The 27,376-nt window shown below is 39.6% G+C and overlaps 1 protein-coding gene across 1 annotated transcript in view; it reads left to right on the top strand.

Annotated features, from left to right (window-relative positions):
• The window catches only part of Rpn1 (regulatory particle non-ATPase 1), a 232,069-nt gene that overhangs the window by 111,148 nt on the left and 93,545 nt on the right, over positions 1 to 27,376 (top strand). Inside the window, exon 6 of the mRNA XM_067140525.2 lies at positions 9,739 to 9,883. Coding sequence (XP_066996626.1) covers positions 9,739 to 9,883 — 145 coding nt within the window. The remainder of the gene's footprint in view (positions 1 to 9,738; positions 9,884 to 27,376) is intronic.

Raw genomic sequence — 27,376 nt, 5'->3', positions numbered from 1 at the left:
ACCATTGCCGATGTTCCCTTGTTACACCGTGGCGCAATATGTGTGATGAAAAAAATGGCGTATGGCTTTTCAGTGCCGGGAGATCCCAGGATGGGTTCGGCCCGCCAGGTGCAGATCTTTTGATTTGACTCCCTTAGGCGACCTGCGCGTCGTGATGAGGATGAAATGATGATGAAGACAACACATACACCCAGCCCCCGTGCCAGGGATATTAACCAATGATGGTTAAAATTCCCAACCCTGCCGGGAATCAAACCCGGGACCCCTGTGACCAAAGGCCAGCACGCTAACCATTTAGCCATGGAGCCCGACAATATATGAGATGAAATCCAAGAATTAAAAAATCTTCCTATTTTTGATTTTGAAAAGTTGGCAGCTATGACAATCCCATTTATGTGATTACTCCAATGATGATCTTTCCTTATATTAACACCTAGATACTTACAATGATCCCCAAAAGGAACTTTCACCCCGTCAACGCAGTACTTAAAACTGAGAGGACTTTTCCTATCAGTTGCTCACAATCTTGTAACTTATTTATTACTCTATACAGAATAACATCATCCGCAAAAAGCCTTACCACTGATTCCACTTGTTTGTTCATTGTTTATGTTCATAACCTGTTTGATTTTTAGTTCAATTTACCTGGTGTATTTAACATCGTTTAGGGGCTGTCTGGCCAAGGCGGTAAAGGCGTGCTCGGTTCGTCCGGAAGGACGTGGGTTTGAATCCCCGTCAGGAAGTCGTAAAATTTAAGAAACGATATTTCCATTTCCGGAGGTGGATATGGTCCTGAGGTTTACTCAGCCTACACCAAAAATGAGTACCAGGTTAATTCCTGGGGTCAAAGGCGGCCGGGCGTAGAGCTAACCACTCTACCCCATCACGTGCCGCGGTTAACAAGGGTGGAAGCCTTTACCTTCCACTCCTCCAAGGGCCTTCATGGCCTGTACGGAGGTGACTTTGTCTTTGTTATTTAACATCATTCCAATCTCTTCCCAGGCTTTCCTTGTCATTGATAGGTTTTTGAAGTTCTTCTCTTTGTCATTCCATAGGAAAGTGCGGTTTGAACTTCAGAAATTAACACTTCCTTCTCTGCTCTTGTTAACTCACGAACATTCATTGTGAGCGGCGCAGCTGAAATCTCAAACAGGAGTGAGCGGCTGGCGGCAGGCAGCGTTGTCCTTGAGCCAACTTCCCCTCCAGAATGACGCGCCGCTCGCACTATGGCCACATGCATTTGCTAATGCAGGTTTGGGTTTCATCCGCGCCATTACACAAAGCAACGCTCCGCCCACCGCCTGCACTGTGACCGAAGCCTAATAATTACTTACATACCCCCCTGTTGGTGGGGGACGCAGATGAATATTACACCCACGGTATCCCCTGCCTGTCGTAAGAGGTGACTAAAAGGGGCGATCAACTGATTGAGACTACTTGTGATCAGTACCACCACGTGGGGAACACCATGGGTCGCTTTTACTTGTGTATTATACCACTACGTTAGGTGCCAAATAGGTTTGTGATTAGTAGCAATAGAGTACGGTGCTGGCTTCTCCAGTACCTATGATTCGTACCCCTATATGAGCAACACCATGGGATGAGCGACACCATGGTTCTGCCCTGCCTATGCTTAGTACACACTACGTGAGGAACACCCCGGGATAGTGCGGGTCCCTGTGGTTAGTCCACTTATGTGAGGAACACGGTAGGTTTGCGTTGCCTGTAAATAGCACCACACTGTGCGAAACACCATAGGTCTGTGTTCCATGTGCGAATTTCATTACCTGTGAGTGGTACCATACTGCGTGGAATGCCACGAGTCTACGCTACTTTTGATTAGTACCGCAACTTGACAAATACCATGGTTCTGCTTTCCTAACAATAAGTACCATTATGAGGGGCCGATAACTTGGATTTTGGACCCCTTTACCGTCTTACTAATAAAAAGTCCTTATACAGTTGTTTAACTCTTGTTTAGTTATACAGTGAATAAACCCTGTATAAGTGGTTTTCATTTTTCTTACTAATAAACGAGGTATACGCATTGTATTAGTATACAGCAAGTATACACTTGTTCCAAGGCATAGGAATCTCTTCCTGCAGTTCACTGGCGTATTTCACACATTCACCGCCTTTATGATCGCTTCTGCCGGTTATGTACGAGCAAAACTTTCTGGGAAGTCGCACAGTAGCACGGCATATCTAAAAGGCAGTGGCAACACTAAGTGAGACAGCTGGAAATTGGCTTATACTGATATCAACTTTTCTTCAGCTTGCTTGTGTAATGAATGCCAAAAAAGAAATGGAAAAGCTAAGAAAAGATCAAAAGCTCCTAACTGGGGTGGTACGGAAAACGTAGGCAATTGTAATTGAATCGGCGAGTTGAGAAGGGTACACATTCCAAAATCCTTACTTTTCAGGAGAAAGGAAAAAGTGTTTTGTAGCTTAAAAGAAAGGTTTGATCAAAAAAGTTTCTGTTAGGCATTTATACATCATATTTCTGCGTATTCAACTACAAAGTATGGAAATCATATTACGTATGGTTTTCAAGTTATGCCATTTTTTATCTCGAGGAATATGTCCCATTTTATAGGTACTCAAATTTGAGAAAGATCTTTGTAGGGGCAGATAATGTATAATAAACTCACAATATCAAAAGTAACACGTTATTACACAAAAATACGCCCAACCATAATTTCTTTTATAGTTATTGTCATTCCATCTCTTCAAAGTGTTTTACTTTACGAAGATGTCTAGCCTCCATAACCTCTGAATGGTGTATGTCTTCTATGTTTAAAATATCGTGAAGATCATCGTTATCGTCCATTCTTTCAATGTGTGTTCAATGTTAAATGGATAAGTCGAATATTTCACCATGATTATATTACTGTAGACAATAATTATCACGAAAATAAACTGCTCACTCGTTTCTTTTTCCGTTACTCACTGTTATACAACGCTTACACAAGGGTCCTTGTCTGTATAAGCAATTCAATGAATAACTATAACAGATGTATACACAGGAGGCTTATACACGGTTTATTAGTAACGAATTTCACATAAACGGTGTATAAACCTTGTATAAAAGTTATACACCGTTTATTAGTAAGACGGTTAGACTAAAAGCATTATCAATTCAGTATTATGCTATACACGCAGTCCCTTGGTCGGTAATACTATTGTTTCACGTCAGTTTCTGTGAATGCGAGACATTGCGGGTCGGATCCACTGATTGTTCTAAATTCATATCCATCTATTCATTCTTCGTCCTCACGTTTTGAATTCTGGTCAGTGTAGGATTTTGGACTTTTAATTTGTCATTCCATTTCGTCTCATTTCGTACCATTAGGGGCTGATGACCTCGATATTAGGCTCCTTTAAACAACAAGCATTATCATCATCAGTTAGTTATATGCACTACTACAGTCACAACATAAACACAGGTTTGTCAGTAACTTACAGGGGGATTAAACAACAATGTAAAAATGAATTACAGTATATGAACTTTAATTCTAATAATACATCTTACCTTGCAGTCGAACACACACATTTACACTGGTTTGAAATACAATAGTATGGTTGATTGCTTTCTTGGGTTTAATTTTTAAATTATACTCTCCATCCTGTTTAATAAAGTCACTACTTTGTCATCAACTTCAAAACTACACACGTATCTCTTCAGTATGTCCATTGCCTCCATCACTTTTGTTGCCATGGGAACTGGCTCAGGATCGGGCTTGTCATCAATTTCAACCTGCACTGACGGTTTTCCCATCTTCTGTTCTTCAAGTATTTCATGTACTGTCATAGTTTCATACACTGGAACATTGTCACCAACGTTGACGTATGTTTCGAAAGTGACCTCTCATGCTATTCAGCGCCATTCTTCACATCCAGAAAAATCATTTGGAGTAATGTCATCAGCACATCATCATCATCATCATCGGTTTGCCCTTCCAGCGAGCCGGGTAGGGTGTTTGAAAACGAGCGTCTTCCAAAGTTGCCTATTCAAAAACATTTCGTTGTCCAAGACAGATTCCCAATTCCATCCTCTTCTCTCCACGTCTTCCCTCAGTTGGTCCATCCATCTTCTTCTCGGTCTTCCAGCTGGTCTTCTACCTGTTATTCTCTTTTCCAAATAAGCACATGGTAACCTTGTGCTATTCATTCGTTTAACATGCCCAAACCATTTAAGTCTAGATGACCTAAGTCTTTCCTCCATCGATTCATTTAGACCTAGGTTAGATCGGATCTCATCATTTTTCACATGATCAAGTCGGGTCTTTTGGAGGGCAGTTCTAAGAAATTTCATTTCACAGGCTTGAATCCTACTATAATCCTTTGATGTTAGTGTGCAGGTTTCCAGAGAATATGTAAGGATAGGAATGAAATATGACTTGTACAGGGTCATTTTTGTTCTTTGTGGGACTTTCTGATCCCATAGTAGGTGTCTAACGATGCTGTAAAAGTTAGAGCCTTTGGTTACTCTGTTTGTTATTTCTATCTCAGCTCTGTTATTACTAGCGATTACGCTTCCTAAATAACTGAATTGGTGTACTACTTCAACTTGGTGGTCCTGTATTTTTATGTTGCATTCTGTATAATGTCTGCTGATTTTTAATGCTACTGTTTTTGATGGGTTCAATTTCATTCCATAATCATCAAACTTCTTACACCATGCATTCAGATTATTTTGCACTCCCTCCTCTGTTTCATCCCATATTGCCACATCATCTGCAAACACCAGAGCCTGAAGATCTTTATTACCTTTTCCTTTTAGTTCCTTTAAAATGGTATCCATAACTGCTATGAATAGAAGTGGTGACAAGGCACTTCCCTGTTGTACTCCTTTGGTTGTATTGAACCATTCAGAGTGACCATCTCCAATTCTGACACAGCTTTTACAATTACTATATAGCATTTGGATCTTCCTAATAAGGTACTCCGGTACACCAAGTTTTCTAAGACTTTTCCAAATAGTTGATCTAGGAACATTATCATACGCCTTTTCAAGGTCCATAAACACAATAATTAGGTCTTTTCCTCTTTCCCAGTGTTTCTCTGCCAACATCCTCAAAGCAAATATCAGATCTGTTGTGCTTCTTCCAGCCCTAAAGCCATGTTGTTCCTCTTCTAAGATAGGCTCTAGTATATCCCTTACTCTGGCTTCAATGATCTTCTCCATAATTTTAAGGCCGTGTGATAGGAGGGTAATGCCTCTGTAATTTTCACTTTTCCTTCTACTACCTTTCTTAAAGATAGGAACTATCACCCCTTTTGTCCAATCTTCAGGTATTTCATTATCCTTCCATATTGTTCTGAGAACTCTATACAGCCACTGTATTCCTGGTGGACCAGCAGCTTTAATCATGTCAGCTGTAATTTCATCAGCTCCTGCTGACTTACCACTTCTCATCCTGTGGAGAGCTTGCTCTACTTCTGTCCATGTAATTGGGATATCTTCCTCTATTGTTTTCTGTCCTACATCCTCAAGAGAGATCTCTTTAGGGCCATTTAGGAGCTTGTCAAAATACTGCCCCATTGTATCCGTGATATCTTTCATATTGCGAACTATATTCCCATCTGCTGTCTCCAGAGCTGTAATTGCTTCTTTATCTGATCTTTTACTTTTAACTATTCCATATATCATTTTCATATTCCCTTTACTGTCTTCTTCCAGTTTAGTTGTAAATTCTTTCCAACTTTTCTCTTTTTCTTCCCGTACAATTCTCTTGACTTCCAGCTTTCTGTATCTAAATTCCTTTGCTATCTCTTCCAATTTATTGTTGTCTATTTGGTCACTGTTGATTCTTCTGTCAGACTTAGCCACATCAAGAAGTTTTTTGGCTTTATTCCTTTTCATTATGGCTTCTTTCACTTTATCATTCCACCAAGATGTTCTTTTCTCTCTCACTCTTCTGCTTGTTCTTCCACATATTTTATCTGCACTACCAACCAGACTTTCCTTAAAATCATTCCATTCTTCATTACCTTTCTTTGTGTCTGTTATTGGTATTTTAGCTCTGATTTCCTCTTGAAACTGCTGTTTGACTTCCACATCTTTCAATTTCCAGTCTTTAATTCGTGGTTTTTTCTTCTTGTCTACTTTAATGATAGGTTTGGTGACTTTTAGGTCTGCAATGAGGAGTCTATGGTCACTATCAAGGCTCTCACTAGGTATCACTTTTACATCATGCACCTTTTCTCCACTTGACCTATCTGTGATGATAAGGTCTATCACTGATCTATACTGACCGTCCCAACTGTATCTCGTTATCTTGTGGCTATCCCGTTTCTGAAACCACGAGTTCTTCACCAGGAGTTGGTTTCGTGTACATAGATCAAGCAGAAGTTCACCCTCCTCATTTCTATTACCAAATCCATATGGACCAATAATGCCTTCATAACCTGACCTATCAGTTCCTACCTGGGCATTAAAATCCCCAATTATCATTATGTTCTCTTCATCAATGATGTCCTCTAGTTTTTCTAGGAAGCTTGCTTTTTGGTCATCGCTACAACCCTGCTGGGGAGCATAAACTTGGATTACAGTTTGAGTTTCTCCATTTAGGTATATTTTAGCTTTGATTAATCTCTCATTGATGAAGGAGACATCTGTTACACTATCAATGTCTTTATGGAGTATAAAACCAACTCCATTCCTCGCCACTGCACGATTACCACTCCAGTATAATTTATATCCGTCCTCTAACATTCTTGTGTTGCAACCTTTCCATTTGGTTTCACTTAGCCCTAGGATGTGAATATGTCTACGGTTCATTAAATCCGTGATTTCGTTGCATTTTCCTGTTAGAGTCATAACGTTTAAGGTTCCAATCCGAAGCTTGTTTCTATGATCGGGTCTTCTCGTGCATCTTGAATGAACATCGGACATGACGTCGTCATTAGTTCCAAGAGTACTTGAAGTATTGTCAACATTCAGAATATGTTTCTTTCCGAGGCTCGTTTTCATTTTGAAAGCAACTGCATTGTACTCCTGTACTGACTTGCTAGGCCTAACGTACTAGAGGATTTTCTTTCAGGGTGGTCTCCCTTAGCCTTTGGCAGTCCCCTGCCTCACTGCAAGGCAGCAGCTGATGAATTTATGTGTTATTTCCCACACAAAGGTCTCATCTTATCCAATCTTCTAAGGGAAAACTCCTCTGCTCGCAGCTATTGGTTTTCCCCTTAGTTTGCCTGGTTTGGTATCGGCCGCCAGACCCTCGGCCAGACAGTCGCAGGTAGTACCGTCTACTGTCGCATACGATAGCAGAATATATTCTGACCTGACACCAACTATCCCAAAAAGCAAGGATGCCTCTTCCGCCAGTTCCGCCGTACCAATGATCTTCATCTCCGCCTTCACTGCCGTTGAGGTCTTCACCCGTAACCCTGAGCTGGGACCCTTACCAGATGATACACACCGGGTCAGTGTGCTCTGGGACTCACATAGGCAGGGGCGCCACTCCCTGGGTAGGGCTGCCCCCGCAGAGGGTCCCTACCTGCTACCTGTTCATCAGCACAAACTCGACAAAATCTGGCTACATTGAAGCGGTTCCAAATAGTATTTTGCTCCACAGAGTCCCAGGCAGCCTTAATGAAATGCACGGCATCTAAGACGTTGATTTTTCTCATAGTTGATTCTGCTGCAGCCAGTCTTCTCTGTAACAGCCTTTTACAATACTTTTGCTTCATGCATCGTATTATGTCTTGGTCTAAAGGCTGTGGCTTATTCGTGCAGTTCGCTGGGAGGAAAATGATTTTTATGTTTCTCAAACTATAAATATTTTGGGGATGATCGAGGCTCTGATCAATGAAGAGTGCAGTTTTCCTGTTTCTTACCTCAAGCCTTGCATCCCATACGCGTAAGAAATTTTTGAATACTCCAGAAGTTATCCATGCTTTTGTGTTAGAAGTGTACTTGAATGGAAAAGATTGCACATTCTTAAAATATCTCAGATTGTATGCATTTCCAATAATCAGTGGTACTAACTTCTCGGTTCCACTTTCACTACAGCACAGGAGAACTGTAAGCCTTTCCTTCTTAAGTTAGCCACCATGACACTTCGCACCCTTAAAATCCAGGGTTTTATATCTGGAAGATGATGAAAAAACAGCCCCGTTTCATTTGCATTAAAAATATAGTCAGGAGTATAAGTGTTTCAAAATTGCAGGAAGGGTTGTAGTTTTCCATGTTTCAATAGTTTTGTACAATGTAGTGTCATTATACAGGGCAGCAGATTCACCTTGCACACATCTATAAACTAGGTCATGTCGATTCATGAATCTGTCAATCCAGATATTAGATACTTTATTTTGAAGTCCCATATTTTGTGCAGCACGTGTTGCCTGAGCTCAAACCACAGTCCCGTCTACCGGCACATTTGAAGTTTGCGCTTCCACAAACCACTTCAGAACAGCTTCTTCTAATTCTGGAAACTGACCCTGGGGATTATGTTTTCTTAGAGCATTTTTCCCGTCTTCAAAAGCAGTTTCAATCAGTTTACGTTTGCTAACATTTCTATTTATAAAGTTGACGGAGATTGTTTAACTTCTACGCTACATTCACATGCTTTATATTTGGATTGCGATCCACTTCTTGAAGGATTTGTAGTTTTTCACTGTTTGTTATTTGTTTCACTTCCTCTTCATTGCAAACACGTAAATAATGCCCAGATAAAAATAGCCAAGAACAGGATATCACCGTATGGCAAGCTATCATTACTGAATGAATAGATGACACTACAGGGAGCTTACTCATTGCTAAACGGAACAGAGCTCTCGACTGCTATCTTGCCAAGCTTAGGCAATCACTTAACCTGGGCCCAAGTGACATGATCTGAACCAACGCTGCTTGAATGAGGTGGTTGGCTTTTACAGGATGATTCATACTGTTGGAGTGAAACAGAAATCAAACTCATAGTACTTAATGAGCAATACCGATGTCTGTATGATCTTAGAAGTGATCACTATCACAACAGAATTCAACGAGATGATGCTTTAAACAGCAATTAAATGCCAATCTCTCTAATACTGTGCAGTACGAAGTATGTGAAGGTAGACCATGGCCGTTCTCTCAACTCGTTTCCGAATGCGAGGGGAGAAAAGTGAATATGTGTGACGTCATGAAACGAGTCTGTCAGTGCTCCAGGGCATGTTCCAATGTGGTACAACATGTGTGGATGTCAGTAGCTGCATGTCCAACTGCACTATCAAATGTACAAGGACTGGCAAAAATATTGAATGAAGAACATCAAAATTTGAACGTAGTAAGCGGGAACACAAAAACTTGCTAAAGCAATATTTTGCATAAAAATTTAGTGCTTTGAGACCGGGTCTTTTATAATTTGATGTGATTAACGGGAAAATATGTTACTGAGGAACATAATAATGAGATTCCACTGTATTATTACTCCTTTACTCCAGTCATAAGTCAGTATAATTTGTTTTGAATGAGAGATTATGAGAAACTGGATCTTCCTGCACCTGTGAAACTGCTTCCAGCCCTACAAGCCTAGGTATCTCTCCAAGTTCTACCTGTAGTTAATTTGACTAAATGCAAAGTGTGTCCACAGTCCAGGAGGTATTTAGATTCTGAAATCTTACATCCACTTGCTTGTTACTAGTTCTTCTTTAGGTAGGATTACATTTCACTGTGCTCCCATCTCTGCTCATTTGTGTAAAAAAGAATGAATAATGAAGCATCTAATGACAAATGGTTTGCTTGTATTTCAGATCTGTTCAGAAGCAATTGGCTTTCATGTTGGGAAGACAGCAAAAGTTCCTGGAGTTAAATGAAAACATGGCAGAATATGATGACTTAGTTGAAATTATGTCAAATGCACACCTAAATAACCACTTCCTGAATTTGGCTCGTGAGGTGAGTTTTATCATGAGTGGGCTAACATTATTGATATTAGTAGAATTTATGAAGTATTTTAAATAGTTTTGGGGGTTCCGTTCCTCTTTATATATTTTGTAAAATATTTGAATCTAAGAACAGTGATTTAAAAAGTATTTACTCTACTTCGAAGGATAGTTCTACAGAAGATATCGGTAATACCTTGGAGTCTTCAATTAGGAATGATAGGAATGAAGATAATAAATAGGATAGTGGTCAAAGGTAGTGGTTTGTAATGAATGTGTAATGCAGTTATTGTTCCTTTGCTTCTATTTCTCTTCTCAATCCTGTCCTCTTGATGCAGCTGGGAAGCAGAAAAGATTTCATCAATGGCTGAGAAGTGGAGAACGTGGAGGAGCTGGGATTTATGATGAGAGAGCCTATCTATTTGAAGACAGCAGAGTATGAAGATAATGAGATTGTCTTTGTCCTTTTGTGGTTTTATATTAGTCCTTATCTAGTCTTTTTGATGCTCCCTGTTCCTATACCGAACTGTCATTTTGTTTATTGTGTTATGTGTTCCTTTGTGTAGATGACTATAATTATTTATTGCAGCGTATCACATTGCCATCTATTCTGCCATCACACCTAGTTTTCCAACCAGGCGGAATACTTTCATATTTGATGTATCTGGTATGAAAAACAGTATGGATTTATACAGAAATGTAATTGACCCTAGTGGCTATTCCATGCAGATTATTCAGTATGACACCGAGTAAGTGGCCGTGCGGTTAAGTTCGCGCAGTTTTCAGTTCATCAACATCATCATCATCATCATCATCATCATCATCATCAATCTCCCACTCCAGTCGCCCGGGTGTGGTTAACAAGCCACCTCCACTCCTTTCTGTCCTTCCACTTTTCCTGCTCCATTACTTCCGCCACATCCAATCCAGCTTCTCTAATGTCCTTTCAAATCTGATACATCCACCTACTTCTCGATCTTCCAACTGGTCTCTTTCATTTAACTTCTCTTTCGAATTCCCTTCTTGATACCCGTTCCTTTCACATTCTTTTTACATATCTGAACCATCTCGGTCTTGATTTCTGTATCTTTGTACTAATGGTTCTATATTTAGCTCTTCTCTGATTTTAATATTTTGAATTCTATCTCTTCTTGGGTGGCGTGCACCATCTTGGAGTAAATTACTACGGAAGTAGCGTTTACTAAAGAAGTCCATACTACAGAAGTAAATTACTACGGGAGTTATTTACTCCGGAAGTAACGTCGGAGAGTTGAAGTACAATTTACTCTTTTAGTTACTACTACAGAAGTAGCGTTCGTTACTCGCGGAGTAGTGCTGTGTTCGTGTACCTTCTTTAAAGAAATCTAAATACATAAGGTTATGTGCGATAGGAAACGGGGAAAAAACGTAAGCGAAAAAGATAAATGCGTGTTAATAGAGATAATGACGATCTATGCAAAGGATATAAGGTGTAAGAAACACAACACAGAGGTGCCAACTATTACGGATTGTCCGTAATGATTACGGATTTCACTTCGCGATTACGGCATTACGGTCGAAGGGGAAATTATTACGGAAAAGCAACCTTGTCACGATAAAAATTAATTTCTGCGAAAAAAAGGAAAGAAGTAAAAAATGTTCAATCTCTTAGAGCATTACTGGTCAACCCGCCTCGTTTCAATGCTTGTACGTTGGCTACCAAACATATTTGGCAGTTATTTGGTCGTCACTTCCTTTTGTTTCCCGCGAGCGTTTGGTTCAATGAGAGATACGAAGGTGGGCTGTGCGTTCGTTGTCGACACTTCTAAGTTTTCACCAGCCTCCTCTCCATCAAACATGCGACTAAGCCCATCAGCGATTACATTTTCAGTTCCACGAATGTGCCGAACATTAAAATTGAAGGCAGAAATTCTCAGCGCCCACCTCGTTAGTCTTCCCGTTCTTTTGGGTCTTTTCAGAACCCAGGAAAGAGCCTCATTATCAGTTCAGTTATATTATTATCTTGACAAGAGTTCTAAAAGACAAAACACGTTGAAAGTTTATCAGGCTGTTTGTGGCACAGAGGGTCACAAAATTTTGAAATATGTTAGTACCCGTTGGCTCCCGCTTCTTCACTCTATTGATAGAGTTCTTGAGCAGTGGGAAGCTTTGACATCATGTTTTGTAGTGAGACCCACCATAAAAGTGAGACCACCAAGCAATTTGAAACTGTGAAATCTTTCATACAAGACCCACACACAAAACTGTTTTGCTACTTTCTTCAGAGTACACTTCCTGTTTTTAACTCTGTGAATATATTTCTTCAACAAGATGCTCCAGCATCTTCTTAGGAGGAAACTTACTGGTCTTTTAACTGACCTATTGGTCAGATTTGTTCAGCCATGTTCTCTTCAGTCAGAATCTACCTCCCTTTTGAGTGTTGAATTCAAGAGGAGGAAATACCAGAAAGCCAATGAGGACTTGGTAATTGGAGCAAAAGCTAGGGCATACTTGAAAGATAATGACTGTGATGAAGAGATGTTTTATAATTCTGTAAGAGAGTTTTATATGGCAGCTTGCAGTTACATTACCAGGAAATTTCCCCTTGATGATGAATTTCTTCATCATGCCGAAGTTGTAGACATCTCTCTCAGAACGAAGGTTTCCTATTCATCTCTTGAATACTTTGTTCGACGATTCCCAACTTTGGTCAAAGAAAGTGAACATGACAAACTTGAAGAGGAATTTGCAGTTTACCAGTGTGATACTTTCCCGGAATATATTGTACATGGACCTAACATTGATGTGAATTGGGGCAAGATTGCAGAGCTTAAAAATGAAAGTGGACAGATTAAGTATAAAACCTTAAGTAATGTTGTATTTGCAGTACTAAGTGTACCTCATAGTAACTCTCTCACAGAAAGCGTTTTCAGTGTTGTTAGGAAAAATCAGACAGAATTCAGGCCTACACTAAGTACATCTACACTGGAATCGCTTATGCTTCTGAAGACGAAAATGTCATCTCAGGGGGAAGTATGTTACAAGAAAACCTACACCGAAAAGCAGCTGCTGGGTGCGAAAAAAGTTTTTGGCGGGGGGGGGTTAAAAATGGGATTACTGATAACCCACTTCAAAGGTTGGCACCTCTGACAACATAAACATGCTTGATAAGAAAAGAAATTCATGGAAAGTCGTGACGAAAGAATTCGATGCTTCGAGTGATGGAAAACGCAGTGAAAAGCAAGTTAAGATTCTGTAGAAGGACTTAAAAGCGAAGACGGAAGCAAAGCAGAAAGTCATGGACACGCGGGAAAAATTAAAACTGATGGCGGTTTCTTCATACAGATGGCCTACATCCACAGCGAAATTTTCCCATTTTCACACCAGGCAAATGCTGGGTCTGTAGGCCTTACCTTAAGGCCATGGCCGCTTCCTAATCCCTAGGCCTTTCCTGCCCTATCGTTGCCATAAGACCTATTCTGTGCCGGTGCGACGTTAAGCAAGTTGAAAAAAAAATACCTCTTCCAATTTCTGAAAAGTTCACCGTTGTCACCGAGAGGGCAATAAATGGGAATATGCGCACAGTCACAGTCAATTGCACCCACGATGTGTGGAAACCTGCCAACGTGAAGAATATCCTTTTATTTTCCGAACGATCATCATCATTTGCAGGCGTACCTCCCTCTTAGCTTCAACGAGTGCTTTAACTACGCGATGAAAGATACGGCTAGCAGTTGTGCGGTAAACGTTAATTAGATCACCGGCAACTGTACTGAAATGTTCCGGTACGAAACACTCGTAGGGCACACAGCAACTGTAATTTGAGAGATACAACAAAATTAAGACAAGAATTCAGCTGTAAGTGATCTCCAAGTAGATTTAGAAGGAAAGTAATGGATTCCTTCCTAAGGCCGAAAACATTCCTGAAACTCGCCATGTTCACATTACACGGCTCTCGCCTTTCACGCACTGTAGGCCTACGCGCTATTACATTTCCCATCGTTCACTGCGTCAAGATCGTCAATATAATCTAAGTAATCCATAAACACGTTTGAAACATCTTTCCTCTCATATACGGCACGATATTATCATTAGTCAACAAGTCTAAACTTAGCTTACTCCATGCACGACGTGAGAGTAAATTCTAACTTATATTTGTACGTTATTTACTTCTTTAGTAATATACTACAAGATGGAGCTCTTCAACATTTTACTCTTGTAGTAATTTAGTCCAGGAGTATCCGAATGGACTAAAATACTTCAGAATTAATTTACTCTCATATGGAAGTCGCCGAATGCTGACTTCAAGAGTACTTTACTACGGAAGTAGAATTTACTCTTGGTTGGTGCACGCCATCCCTTGTCTTTTGAACCGATGTTCTTGAAAATTTAATTTCTACTTCTTGGATCTTACTATCTTGTCTCTTATTAGTTACCAGCGTTTCTAGTCCATTTGTTACAATTGGTATGAAGTACTGTTTATATAATGTTAATTTCGTTCTCTTGGGTACTTTGTCATCCCATATAAGCTCTCTGACTTGATGATAAAATATTGTACCTTTACTTAGTCTGTTATTAATTTCAGGGTTGATTTCATTCCTTCCATTAACAATGCTACCCAGATATGTAAACTGTTCTACATTCTCTAACCGTTCTCCGTCTATGTTCACTTGGCTACTCTTTTTCCCTTTTCCACAGTGCATGACTAGAGATTTTTTTTTTACTAATAACCATTCCAAACTACTTCAGATTTTCATTACAAACGTCCAGTATCCTTTGTACTTCCCTTTCTCCCTTTCCCCAAATCACCACATCATCTGCAAATAACAAAGCATTCACTCCATCACTACTGATACTCTATTTTACACTTTTTATGATTTCATCCATCAATATCATAAACAATAATGGCGATAGTTCACTTCCTTGCTTGAGACCTTTTATTGTATAAAATGTTTCAGAGTCACCACTCCCCACTTGTACACTGCTTTTACTCTCATGATACAACATTTTTATCTTGTTAATTAATGTTGCCATTGATGCTTTCACGGCCCGTACTTATAGACATGATACTGTATAGGCTTTTGGGCTTATGCCGTGACAAGAAAATAAGGCAAAATTCTGTACATTTTGCAGAGAACTGTGCTCTGCACCATCAAGAAGAAATCTCAACTGTTCAGGAGATAGGCTTCTTAAACAATGACTCTTAAAATTTAGACATTATAATAGAAGTGGAAATGGTACGTTCATTCGCCATAATTAACAATAATAATAATAATAATAATAATTAATGATTGATAGGATGACGTGAAATGATATTGGAGTTTGTTGCTGGAATGAAAGATGACAGGGAAAACTGGAGTACCCAGAGAAAAACCTGTCCTGCCTCTGCTTTGTCCAGTACAAATCTCACTTGGAGTGACCGGGATTTGAATCATGGAACCCAGCTGTGAGAGGCCGGTGCACTGCCGCCTGAGCCACGGGGGCTCAGTGCATTAATTAATAGATATGATAAATCGGTGAGTCATTTGGTACAAATTTTTCTTTCCAAAATCAGGTGTAAGGCTTTTCTGGCATTTGCTCTATAAAGTCAGCATTAGACCTTACCCACTGACACTCTGTTGTATGCAGTTGTATTTATCAGAAGTCAATTAGTAGGGACACAATCCGATAACTGCATATGGGAGATAAATCTCCACAATGAAATTATTGTCCGCCCAGCAATTCCTAATGGAAAACCTAAGTTTCCGATGAGGGAATTAGTTTTTTTCTTTCCAAATACGTATAAATAGCTTGTGCAGCCATTGTAGACACATGGGTCCTGCTGGTGTTATCATATTCGCTCACAACTCATCCAGTGCAGCTGCTTATCCCAATTTCATTCATTGGACAGCAGTACCCACCTCTTCCATTGTTATTTCACTCTCGGTTTCTACAATATCAGTCACTATTGATCTGCATTTAAGGCAGTTGCCCAGGTGGCAGATTCTCTATCTGCTGTTTTCCTAGCCTTTTAAAAGAAATTAGAAATTTATTGAACATCTCCTTTGGTAAGTTATTCCAATCCCTAACTCCCCTTCCTATAAACAAATATTTCCCCCAATTTGTCGTCTTGAAATCCAAATTTATCTTCATATTATGATAGTTCCTACTTTTAAAGACACCACTCAAACTTATTCGTCTACTAATGTCATTCCACTCCATCTCTCCACTGACAGCTCGGAACATACCACTTACTTACAAGTAATGAAAATCATAGCGAATCCGTATTGAAAATAATCTTATGAAAAATATGAGAAATTTATTTTTCTTCTGCCTATTCATTACAACTCAATATTTAAGTTAGTTAAATCCTCATTAAAATAAGATCTTTCCTTATATTTATACCTAGGTACCGCAAAACGGGGTAACTTCGTCCACTTTCTCATATCATTTAAAATTAATATGTAAAATATTCCCTATAATTTTCTGAAAAATATAAGTTCTGCCATGTTTGTTCTTCCTTTTTTAAATATGAACATAATTCTAATTGTTATTCAGTAGTGAATTATGATTATCGAAGGAGTGGCCGGAGTTACCCATATAAATAACTCAAGAAATGAAGTTTTCTTCGATGTAGTGTTACTTCGGCCACCGTGAATGTTTTCTAAAAGCCTGCAGAACGTCCAGTATCAACAGTCACAAACAAATTAAAATGATTTGTGGTGAAACAGATGTATAGCGATCAAATTAACATTTTCCCCAAAGAAGAAACTATTTTATTTAGCCTAAGAATACCAGCATTGTATGATATTACAAATTACATGTTGCATTGCATAAATATTTGTAATGGTATGTAATATAATAAATAAAAGGTGTGAAAATCATAAAGCCCAATTGTATGGAGAGAAAAGGATGTCGGAAAATAAGCAATCTTTTAGACTGTCCTCACAATATACTGTCTTCTAAATTAGAAAATATCTCGGCCGTCAATTAAGTTCTTAAATGTGTATCATCCATGTCAACTGATATGTGTCTCTATCATTGAAAGTGGGAACTGTCTTTCACCCCCCATGTCGGGATAAACTTCCCCGTTTATTGTTCCTTTATTAATCTCCTCTAATGTGTTCTTGAAGTAAACAGGATTGTAATTACAATAAACGCGGCTGCGTAATGTTTTCCTGTATCTTCTTGGCATGGCCGAAGTTACCCTGGAAGAGGACAACTTTTATCACAAGACTATTCCCTGAAAAACCTATTTGAATAAAATGCATCAAATTGTGTTGATCAGTTACCAGACATACTTACATTTAGATCCCATAAACAACTGGAATGGAGAATTGAATGCTGGGGCTAGGGAACAGTATGTTTTCTACTCTTACCAGACAAGACAGTAGTCGGGGCTGCGAAAAAAATCTATTGACTCAACAATGAGTCCGCCTGTGTTCTTTGGACTACTGAGTGTTGATAGAGCATTCTATTGTATGTGCATTTTAGTTGTTACAAGTGGTTCATATTTTTCAGTATAGGAGGCAGGAGAAAATAAGTGTTGCTATTCGTCAGTGGCCAAAATTACCCTGTATGGCCGAAGTTGTCCGGACCCGCGGTGTAGGGAGCAACGCATCTGCCTGTCACCCGGCAGCCCCGGGTTCGATTCCCAGCTGGGTCATGGGATTTCAATTGTAAATGATTAATATCCCTGGTCTGGGGACTGGGTGTTTGTGTCGTCCTTAGCGTTCCATTCCTCACATTCAAAACACTACACTTCCTCCATTCCAATTACACGCAGGTTCATATTACATGTTGCAATTAGGGGCAAAAGATCTCTATAGGTCGATGCCCCGAACAAATAGCATTTTTTTTTTTAATGGCTGAAGTTACCCCATTTTACAGTACTTGCAGTGATCCCCATAAGGAATTTTCACCCCATCAACGCAGTAATTAAAACTGAGAGGACTTTTCCTATTTGTGAAACTCACAACCTGACTTTTAACTCCGTTATCATCATGCCATTGCCTGCTACCCATCTCACAACATTATTGAGGTAATTTTGCCGTTGCTCACAATCTTGTAACTTATTTATTACTCTATACAGAATAACATCAACCGCAAAAAGCCTTATCTCTGATTCCACTTTTTTACTCATATCATTTATATACAGAATCTGCCTGGAACCATACTCTAGTTGGGGCCTTACCCGAGACTTCTAAGCCCTATCTTTTACATTCTTACTACAACTCCTAAATACCCTCATAACCATGTGCAGAGATCTGTACCCTTTATTTACAATCATATTTATGTGATTACCCCAATGAAGATCTTTCCTTATATTAACACCTGGGTACTTACAATGATCCTCAAAAGGAACTTTCATGCCATCAGTGCAGTAATTAAAACTGACAGGACTTACCCTGTTTGTGAAACTCACAATGTGACTTATAATCCAGTTTATCATCATACACTTGCCTACTGTCCATCTCACAACATTATAGAGATCATTTTGCAGTTGCTCACATCTTGTAACTTATTTATTAATCTGTATAGAATAACATCATCTGCAAAAAGCCTTATCTCTGATTCCACTTCTTTACTCATATCTTTTATATATATAAGAAAACATAAAGGTCCAATAATACTGCCCTGAGGAATTCCTGTCTTAATTGTTACAGGGTCAGATAAAACCTCGCCTACTCTTAATTCTCGGAGTTCTAATTTCTAGAAATATAACCACCCATTCAGTCACTCTTTTGTCTAGCCCAGTCACTGCCTTCTGTTGAACCAGTTATTAATTTCGCGAACATGTCTAATATAATCAGAAAGAATGCTTTCCCAAAGCTTACATGCAATGCATGTCAAACTGACTGGCCTGTAATTTTCAGCCATATATCTGTCACGCATTCCTTTATACACAGGGGCTGCTATAGCAACTCCCCTTGTTCATTAATGATTCCTGGAATGTCCTTCGTGGAACCTGTTTCTGCCGTAAAGTACCTATACATAGCCTTCCATTTTTCACTAAAATTTGTATGACTGCGAATTATGCTTGCCATCATGTTAGCTGGCTTCTTTGCTAGATTCAGTTTCCTAGTAACTTCTTTCAATTTCTCCTTACTTCCACAGCCATTTCTAACTCTCTTTATTTCCAACCTGCACCGCCTTCTTAGTCTCTTTATTTCTCTGTTATAATATAGTGGATCTATACCATTCCTTACCACCTTCAAAGGTACAAACCTGTTTTCACATTCCTCAACAATTGCTTAAAACCCTTCCCAGAGTTGGTTTGCATTTTTATTTACCATTTTCCACCAATCATATGGTTTGTTTTTTTCTTGTTTTTTATGCAAATTATTCGGGGTGTCGACCTAAGAAGATCTTTTGCCCCTACTTTGCAGCATTTGTTGTGAACCAGCGTGCATTTGGAAATGGCGGAAGTGTAAAGTATTGAATGTGAGGAAAGGAACTTTAAGGACGACATAAACACCCAGTCCCCAGGCCAGGGATATTTATCATTTACAATTTAAAACCCCTGACCTGGCCGGGAATCAAACCCTGAGCCGCCGTTTGACAGGCGGACGCGTTGTCCCCTACACCGCGAGGCCAGAAGCCGATCATAGTTACTTTTTAAAAACTCCCTCGTGCCTGTTTTATCAGCCATATGGTACTGCCTAATAGTCTTATATTTAATACCTTCCTTTCTATCACATTTATTTTTAACTACAACAAAAACAGCTTTGTGATCACTAATACCCTCTATTAGTTTGGTTTTTCTATAGAGCTCATTTGGTTTTCATCAGCACCACATCTAGAATGTTCTTCCCTCTAGTTGGTTCCATCACTTTCTGAATCAGCTGCCATGCTCATATTACCTTATTTGTTATATGTTGGTCATGCTTCCTGCTGTTCGCATCACGTTCCCAGTTGACATTTTGTAAATTGAGATCACCCGCTACAATCATGTTCCTTTCCATATCGTTTCCCACATAGCTGATTATCTTATCAAATAATTCTGAATCAGCGTTGGCGCTACCCTTTCCCAGTCTGTACACTCCAAAGACATCCAGTTGTCTATTATCTTTAGATGGGAGCTTTACGCCTAGAATTTCATGTTTGTCATGTTAAACTGTTTCGTAGCTTAGAAATTCTTCTTTCGCCAAAATGAATACTCTCCCTCCTATCATTCCTATCCTATCTCTATGATACACATTCCAGGTCCGTGAGAATATTTCTGCATTCATTATATCATTTCTCAGCCATAATTCTACTCCTGTTACAATATGAAGGGGTTAAAGTCAAAGTGGTGTAAGTCAATTTTCGGTAGAAGTTGACTTAGGCACAGAAAGGCGATGTAGAAATAAAAAACTGTTCATAGAAAAAGTGGAGTAAGTCAGAGCTTCACTCATTTCGTCGTTAGATGGCAGCACAAGTTAGACTGGTAATGGATCATCTGTTTTGCTGATAACTGAAGTGGTGTGAGTCAGACTTACACCAGTGTGGTTGTAATTGTTCCGCGATTTTCATCGAGTGTTGAATGCATGCGTGAATACTCAAAGAAACGATGGATTCTGAAATAAGTTTAAGTGATCCGTTGGATGAGCTGGAGTCCAGTGATGAATGGGAGCGTGAACAAGGAGAAAACACATCAGAAACAGATGATGGTAAGTACTATTCACTTTCTAACCTCTCAGTTACTCACCTACTAACCTATTTTGTTGCAACGTTTTTAGCAAGTACTTACATTAGATTATGCCTTAGGTCCTTTTGGTCTACTATTCCCTGAATAATACACCTTTGTAATCGGTTCGGAAAAAAAGAAAGGAAAAATGGAGAAAAATGCATGAAGAGTGATGTTTTTAGTGAATTTTCTGTGATTATTGAAAATGGTCGTGTTGAGTATCGTTTTTCACGTAATTTTGAATGCTGAATCGAAGCTTCCCCTGCAGTTTTTTATTTCGGTAGTAAGTGTAACAAGATGTTTGTTGTTTCAGAATCAGAAGGAGATGAAGAGGTAGACGGCGGACGCCAGCACAACCATTCCAGCGAATTTCCTACTGCTGGAACTTCTGAGAATCGAGAAAACGCTCACCCGAGAACGAGGAAAAGACAAAAACATGAAAGTAAAGCTCAAAAGCGAAAGCGAGCACGAAATTCAGGGCTCCCGTACGTGTCCTCTAGAGGAAAAGAAGTGGCCGGTAAGCTGTATCAGAACTTTGATTGTAAATGTAAAAAAAAGTGTGTGGAGAACGTACCTGAAGTGGCGAGGCGAGAAATTTTCAACACCTTTTGGAAGCTAAGCAGTGTTTCTGAACAAAACGTATTTTTATGTGGTTTGATTGTGCAACAGAAACCTAATGTAAGACGCCCACGAAATTCAACGAGAAATGCAAAGTCTGTTTCAAACAGCTTCAGATTCCAAGTCAGAGGCAATAGCGTTACTGTGTGCAAGCGTTTTTTCTTACAAACACTCCAAGTTTCGGATGGGCGAATGACAAGGGCAATACAAAAAGTACGAGAGGGTCAACAACCAGGAAGTGATGGCCGAGGACGCCATCCCCCCAAAAATAAAACACCGGAGGCTGCCATGAATGGTGTGCGTGACCACATAGCATCTTTCCCATCGTATCAATCGCACTACAGTAGATCAGAGAACCCTAACAGGAAATACCTTCCTCCTGACATGAATGTACGTACAATGTATGAACTGTACAAAGAAAAGTGCACGGAAAAAGGTGATATTCCTGTTTCTGAAGCCATCTACCGTCGAACCTTTAGCAATGAGTTCAACTTGCATTTCCACCGGCCTCTTAAAGATACGTGCACCAGATGCGATGTGCTTGACAAGAAGATTGAAGTGTGTGAAGATGAAGACGAATCTACAAAGCTGAAGGCTGAAAAAGAATTACACCTCAGAAATGCCGAAAAGGTGAGAGAGGCTAGAGATCGGGACAAAGTGAAAGCACGGGAAGACGAATCTTTCTATGGTCTGACATTCGACCTCGAAAAGGCTTTGCCATTTCCTGTTTTGACGACGTCCGTGGCTTACTATAAGCGGAATATGTATTGTTATAACCTTGGCTGCCATGAACTTGGAACAGGTTTAGGCTTCATGTTCTGCTGGGATGAAACGATCGCTTCTCGTGGGTCTCAAGAGATTGGTTCCTGTATCGTCAAACATCTTGCAGCAAGAGTGTCATCTGCTAGGCACATAGTGTTGTACAGTGACGCATGCACGGGCCAAAACCGTAATATTAAGTTTTCCTTGTACCTCATGAAGTACATACAGGGCCCTCAAAGCAATGCAGAAATTATCGATCACAAATTTATGGTAAGTGGCCACTCTTTTCTACCCAACGACGCTGAATTTGGATCAATTGAATCGTACGCAAAGAACAAGTCCATTTATACTGCAGACGACTGGTACAGTATCATAATGAAGTGCCGAAGGAACAATCCATTCATGGTGACGAAAATGAGCCGAGAGGATTTCAAATCTGTTGCAAAGTTGGAAAGTTGTATCACGCGACGAAAGAAAAATGAGAACAACATTGCTGTTAATTGGTTGAAAATTCAATGGATACGAATTTTGAAAGATCAACCTTACACTCTCTTCTACAAAGAAACTGTGAATGAGGATATCCCGTTTTCTAAAATAAATCTAAAGGCAGCAAAGCCCGGTAGGCGACATTCTCTGGTCAACGTTTCTCAAGATGTTTTGTACCCAAGGGGAAGGCCTGTTACCGAGGCTAAAAAGAAAGATATGCTTGATCTTCTGCCATACATTCCACCAGTGAAACATGAATTCTTCGTTTCCCTGCGAACCACTATTGAAGAAGGTGAGGAGCTTGTAGATGTTGGACCTCTGGAAATTGTGGAAACCACATATCCTGATGAAATAGACTGAATCCGTATTGCCATGTTAAAAACATTAAGACTCCATTCGTGATAAAAAATTAAATTGTTTGTATTATTCTTATACTTTGTGTAATGTTCAATAAAAATGTGTTTGAGAAGTGCAAGTCAACGTTACATCATTTTGTTGATGTCCATAGTGGTGTAAGTCTTTGGTTTTAGGTCATACAGTGGTGTATGTCACAGGCTTTGGTAAGGCACAGTGGTGCAAGTGACTTTGGTTAGTGCGTGAGGTACAACTTTTGAGCAAAAAAAATTTCAAATCAAGCCTAATCCCTAAGTTTGGACCTACGTAGTACCTCTAAAACAATACCATCACAAAAACTTGTCTACTGAATTAACTACAATACCTTTCGCATTATGCTCATTTCCTAAAAACGATGATAAAGTGACTTACACCACTATAACTTTAACCCCTTCATATATAGTAAGTATATTGTCGCTGCCAGGACAAAACCTCCTATGTGAAATATTTTAGCTTAGAAATTTGGCCGGAAAGTTCGTGTCATCTAAGGTGCAATATTGTGTGAATATTGTCAAGGCAATCTCACTCTTCATAATGCATGTGCTGCGGGTCAGTATATCTTCAAAAATATTATTACATGGGAGGTTTTTACCTCGGCAACGATGATATATCTATTAAATTAGTTAATTCTATTCCTTTCTTTACAATACTTCTACAGTCCAGCATTAACATTTTTATGTCATCCCTACTTGACTTCCAGATCCCTGTACCTTTATCACCACTCCCTACACCACCCCGTTTCTCTGAATGTACCTCCCTATAACTCTTCTAAACATATTACCTAACTTGTATGTACCACTGCGATTTAAGTGAAGGCCATCTGAGCGCAGATCCCTATCTCCTACCCACCCATTAGGATCTAGAAACCTCTCTCCCAGTTTCCCACATACCCACTTCATAGCCTCATTTAAATCCCAGTCACCTTCCAGTCAGTAGGTATCCCTCCTACATAGTATTCCACTGATAACACTTTCCACTTCCTTAAACTGCACCCGTGCTGCATTTACCAGACCCCACACATACCCAACTATGATGGTATCTATACCTGCTTGCCTTGCGTTGTTGGTACCAACGTGAAACACTGCCACCTTCTCCTTTCCATCCACCTTCTCTTCTACTTTCCTCAACATCTGCCTTAACCTATTTCCTGGATAACACACTATCCAGGTTCCCTTTCTCCACACACTTTCCCCACATGTCTAACAATGGAATTTCCCATGACCAGAGCCTCAATCCTACCCACCTCATTTGATCCCCTTCCCTCCTGGTCAGCCCTATCTTTCCTCACTGCTCAGAAGCTACTTCCTCCTCCCTTTTCTCCCTCCCATGACACTTTTCCACCTGTCTTTTCATATCCTCTGTTCTACATTTCCATTTCCTACCTTTTCCCTTCCTCCTGCTTCCACACTTCCCAGCAACAGTTCCCTGTTCCTCATTTTCCCTCTGTTGTTCTGCCTGCAGTGACTCATACTGATTTTTCACAGACACCTGTCCTGAATTCTGATCCTGAATAGAGCCCTTAGCCTGCATTCTCCTTCCCCTTAAAACATTAGACCATCTGCCTTCTAAAATTCCCCACTTTCCTACCCATCTCTCCTTTACACCTACTGTATCCTGTACATTTTTTGAGGGAGGCCTACTTTCCTTCGTGTCGTTTGAGAGAATCCTAATTATCTCCCTCAAACTCTCCAACTCCTCCCTCATACTCCTTTATGCCTGTCTAGACCCACAGTTTCTACACTTATACTCCTTAGCCATTCTTTACAGAATAATGAAAAGAAAAGGGGAAAAAATAACTTATTCTGTGCAAAATAAAAATGAAGGAAAGAAATATTGTCTAGGATAGTATCGGTACATAAAAATCTCACGACATTAAGGTAATTAATGTAGGCTACTACTACACTACAATACTACTTAATTGTACTAAATTTTTGTCCTACAGCACCCTAACAGGATGAGAACTGCTGTTAATTACTGAAAACCGAAAGGAATACATAAGAATTAGGCAATTCAAACTGCAGTTAAATCTACCCTAATTACTACAACAGAATTCTAGTAAGAGAGTTACTACAGTTACTTCTACTATACTGCACAAATATTTCACAGTAATAGAATAAGCACACTCATTTCTAATAAGATACTACAATAAAAAACAACCCCCCCCCCCAAAAAAAAAACCACGGCACGTAATGCCCTCGAAAGGGCCTTGGCCTGCCCAGCGACCGCTGCTCAGCCCGAAGGCCTGCAGATTACGAGGGGTCGTGTGCTCAGCACGACGCATCCTCGCGGCCGTTATTCTGGGCTTTTAAGACCAGGGCCGCCATTTCATCGTCAGATGGCTCCTCAATTCTAATCACGTAGGCTGAGTGGACCTCCAACCATCCCTCAGGTTGAGAGAAAAATCCCTGACCTGGCCAGGAATCGAACCCGGGGCCTCCGGGCGAGAGGCAGGCATGCTACCCCTACACCACAGGGCCAGCAAGATACTACAATTCACTACAATCATTTTAAACTACGTTCAGACATCCTTATTATAATAGGTTATTACTAAGCACAAACAGAAATTGAAATTACAATTAAAGTTTGAAATTCTCAAAGATTACCAATGAAGCCTAATTGCGTACCTGCCAAACCTTCCGCTTTACCCGGAAACCTTCCGCTTTTTAACTCTTCTTCCGATTTTCCGATTTATTTTTACTTCTTCCTATTTCTGACCAATATAACCTCCAGTATGGTCAGTACTCTTCTCCTGGAATATATTATTTTGTGCTTGCGTAATCTACATGCAACGTCATTTTCAAGCGTATTTATTTGATGCTTTATTTGGCGAGTGTATCGTCCGTTGCAGTTATAGGCCGCATGTTTTTTCTTGCGGTTCTTTGATTTTCCCCCTGTCGAAGTCGTATGTTAATAATGTATGAGATATGCTGATCTGTTTTGTATGTGGTAGTTTTGTGTATTACAGTGTATTTTTGTTCGTTCTTAGTTCATGATTTTAATTAGCTGAATATATTTCAGAAAGCTGTGTCGGTGACAGTTTCTGATTTTTTCTCTTCACATTATGGCCACAAAACTTAACAAATGTTATCTCCAAGTGTTCAGAGATACCTATAAAACTGAATTTCCGTTCATGTTAGTCTAATAAAGGAAACTATTGTGCATTTTTTTCTGTGTTTGTTACATTTTCTTGTAACCATTTTTATGTTTTCTTAGTTTAAGATTTTAAATGTAATGGTCAATTCACCTTGTAACTGTAGATATGGATGCTTTTTATGTTGTCTTCTTTTCATCGAGACTGTGGCGCAATATATGTGATGAAATGCAAGAATTAAAAAATTCTTCCTATTTTTGATTTCTAAAAGTTGGCAGGTATGTAATTGGATTTTGAGGAACACCACAATATCACGTAGCAGGCACTGCGGAGAAGCAAAATCCGTGAACACAGGCGATGCCCACATTTGGTGAACAGGTGTTGCTCATATAATCAATCCGTACGCACCGAACAATATTGTCAGTGCCGATGAAACTGCATTGGTTTTTAATACCGAACCCGAATGGACTTAGCTTTTTAAAGGAGAGAAGTGCCATCCAGGAAATCATACAAGCGTGGGGTTCATTGTACTGCATTGCAATGCAGTCGGAAGCGAGAGACTTCTTCCCCTTGTCATAGGGAAGTTTGATAAACAACGACTTTTCAAGGGCATCAGGCACTTTCACAAGGCATCTAAAAAATGCAAACAGTACCGTAATCCAAAAATGAAGCATTTGCACAGGGGAGCTGGCGTAGATTTCTCCTCATCTTTTATTCATGCTTTTTTTCTTTCATTGCGTGAGGTTATGTATGTCAGTGAGTTATGCAAGTGCATTAATTATTTGAATACTCTAAATGCACCTTCTTGTTGGTTACATTTTGGAAGTCGTTTTTTTCCATGGCATTTGAAAGGTTTAAACTGTGAATCAAGGTTAATTGCATACAGTAATTGGTCTTAGAATATTTTGTGACGCAGCAAGGGTTGGCATTTCTGAATTACGAGTTGGCGGTTAGTCAAAATCACGTAATTCAAAGTTCAATGTTTGCATCCCAACAACTTTGAATTAACGAGGTTTTACTGTATAAGAAAATATAAAGGTCCGATAATACTGCCTTAAGGAATTCCCCTCGTAATTATTACAGGGTCAGATAAAGCTTCGCCTACTCTAATTCTCAGAGATCTATTTTTTAGAAATATAGCAATCCATTCAGTCACTCTTTTGTCTAGCCCAGTTGCACTCATTTTTGCCAGTAGTCTCCCATGATCCACCCTCTCATATGCCTTAGACTACTGTCGGATTTTTTATTATGGACACTCGAGTTTAGGCTTTAATTACAAACGAACCAATAGGCCTATTGCAATGTGAGTTATACCAATATTTTCCTTGTTTAATTCTACATTGGTGTATATAAAACACATTGTTTTTGACGTTCATTAAATATTTTTTATTTGTGGTTGTAATAAATATTGTCTGGGTTTTTGGCTTCTTCTCTACGAAGCGCTCACTTAGGAATATATACAAGGAAAACTACTTGTCTGATGGTAATGAAATTTTTATATGTTATAACCACATGTATTTGTAGTGTAA

The sequence above is a fragment of the Anabrus simplex genome, chromosome 2 (assembly GCF_040414725.1).
Source record: "Anabrus simplex isolate iqAnaSimp1 chromosome 2, ASM4041472v1, whole genome shotgun sequence".
NCBI lineage: Eukaryota > Metazoa > Arthropoda > Insecta > Orthoptera > Tettigoniidae > Anabrus > Anabrus simplex.
Note: the sequence above shows the minus strand (reverse complement) of the source record. Positions and strands in the feature narration are given on the sequence as shown.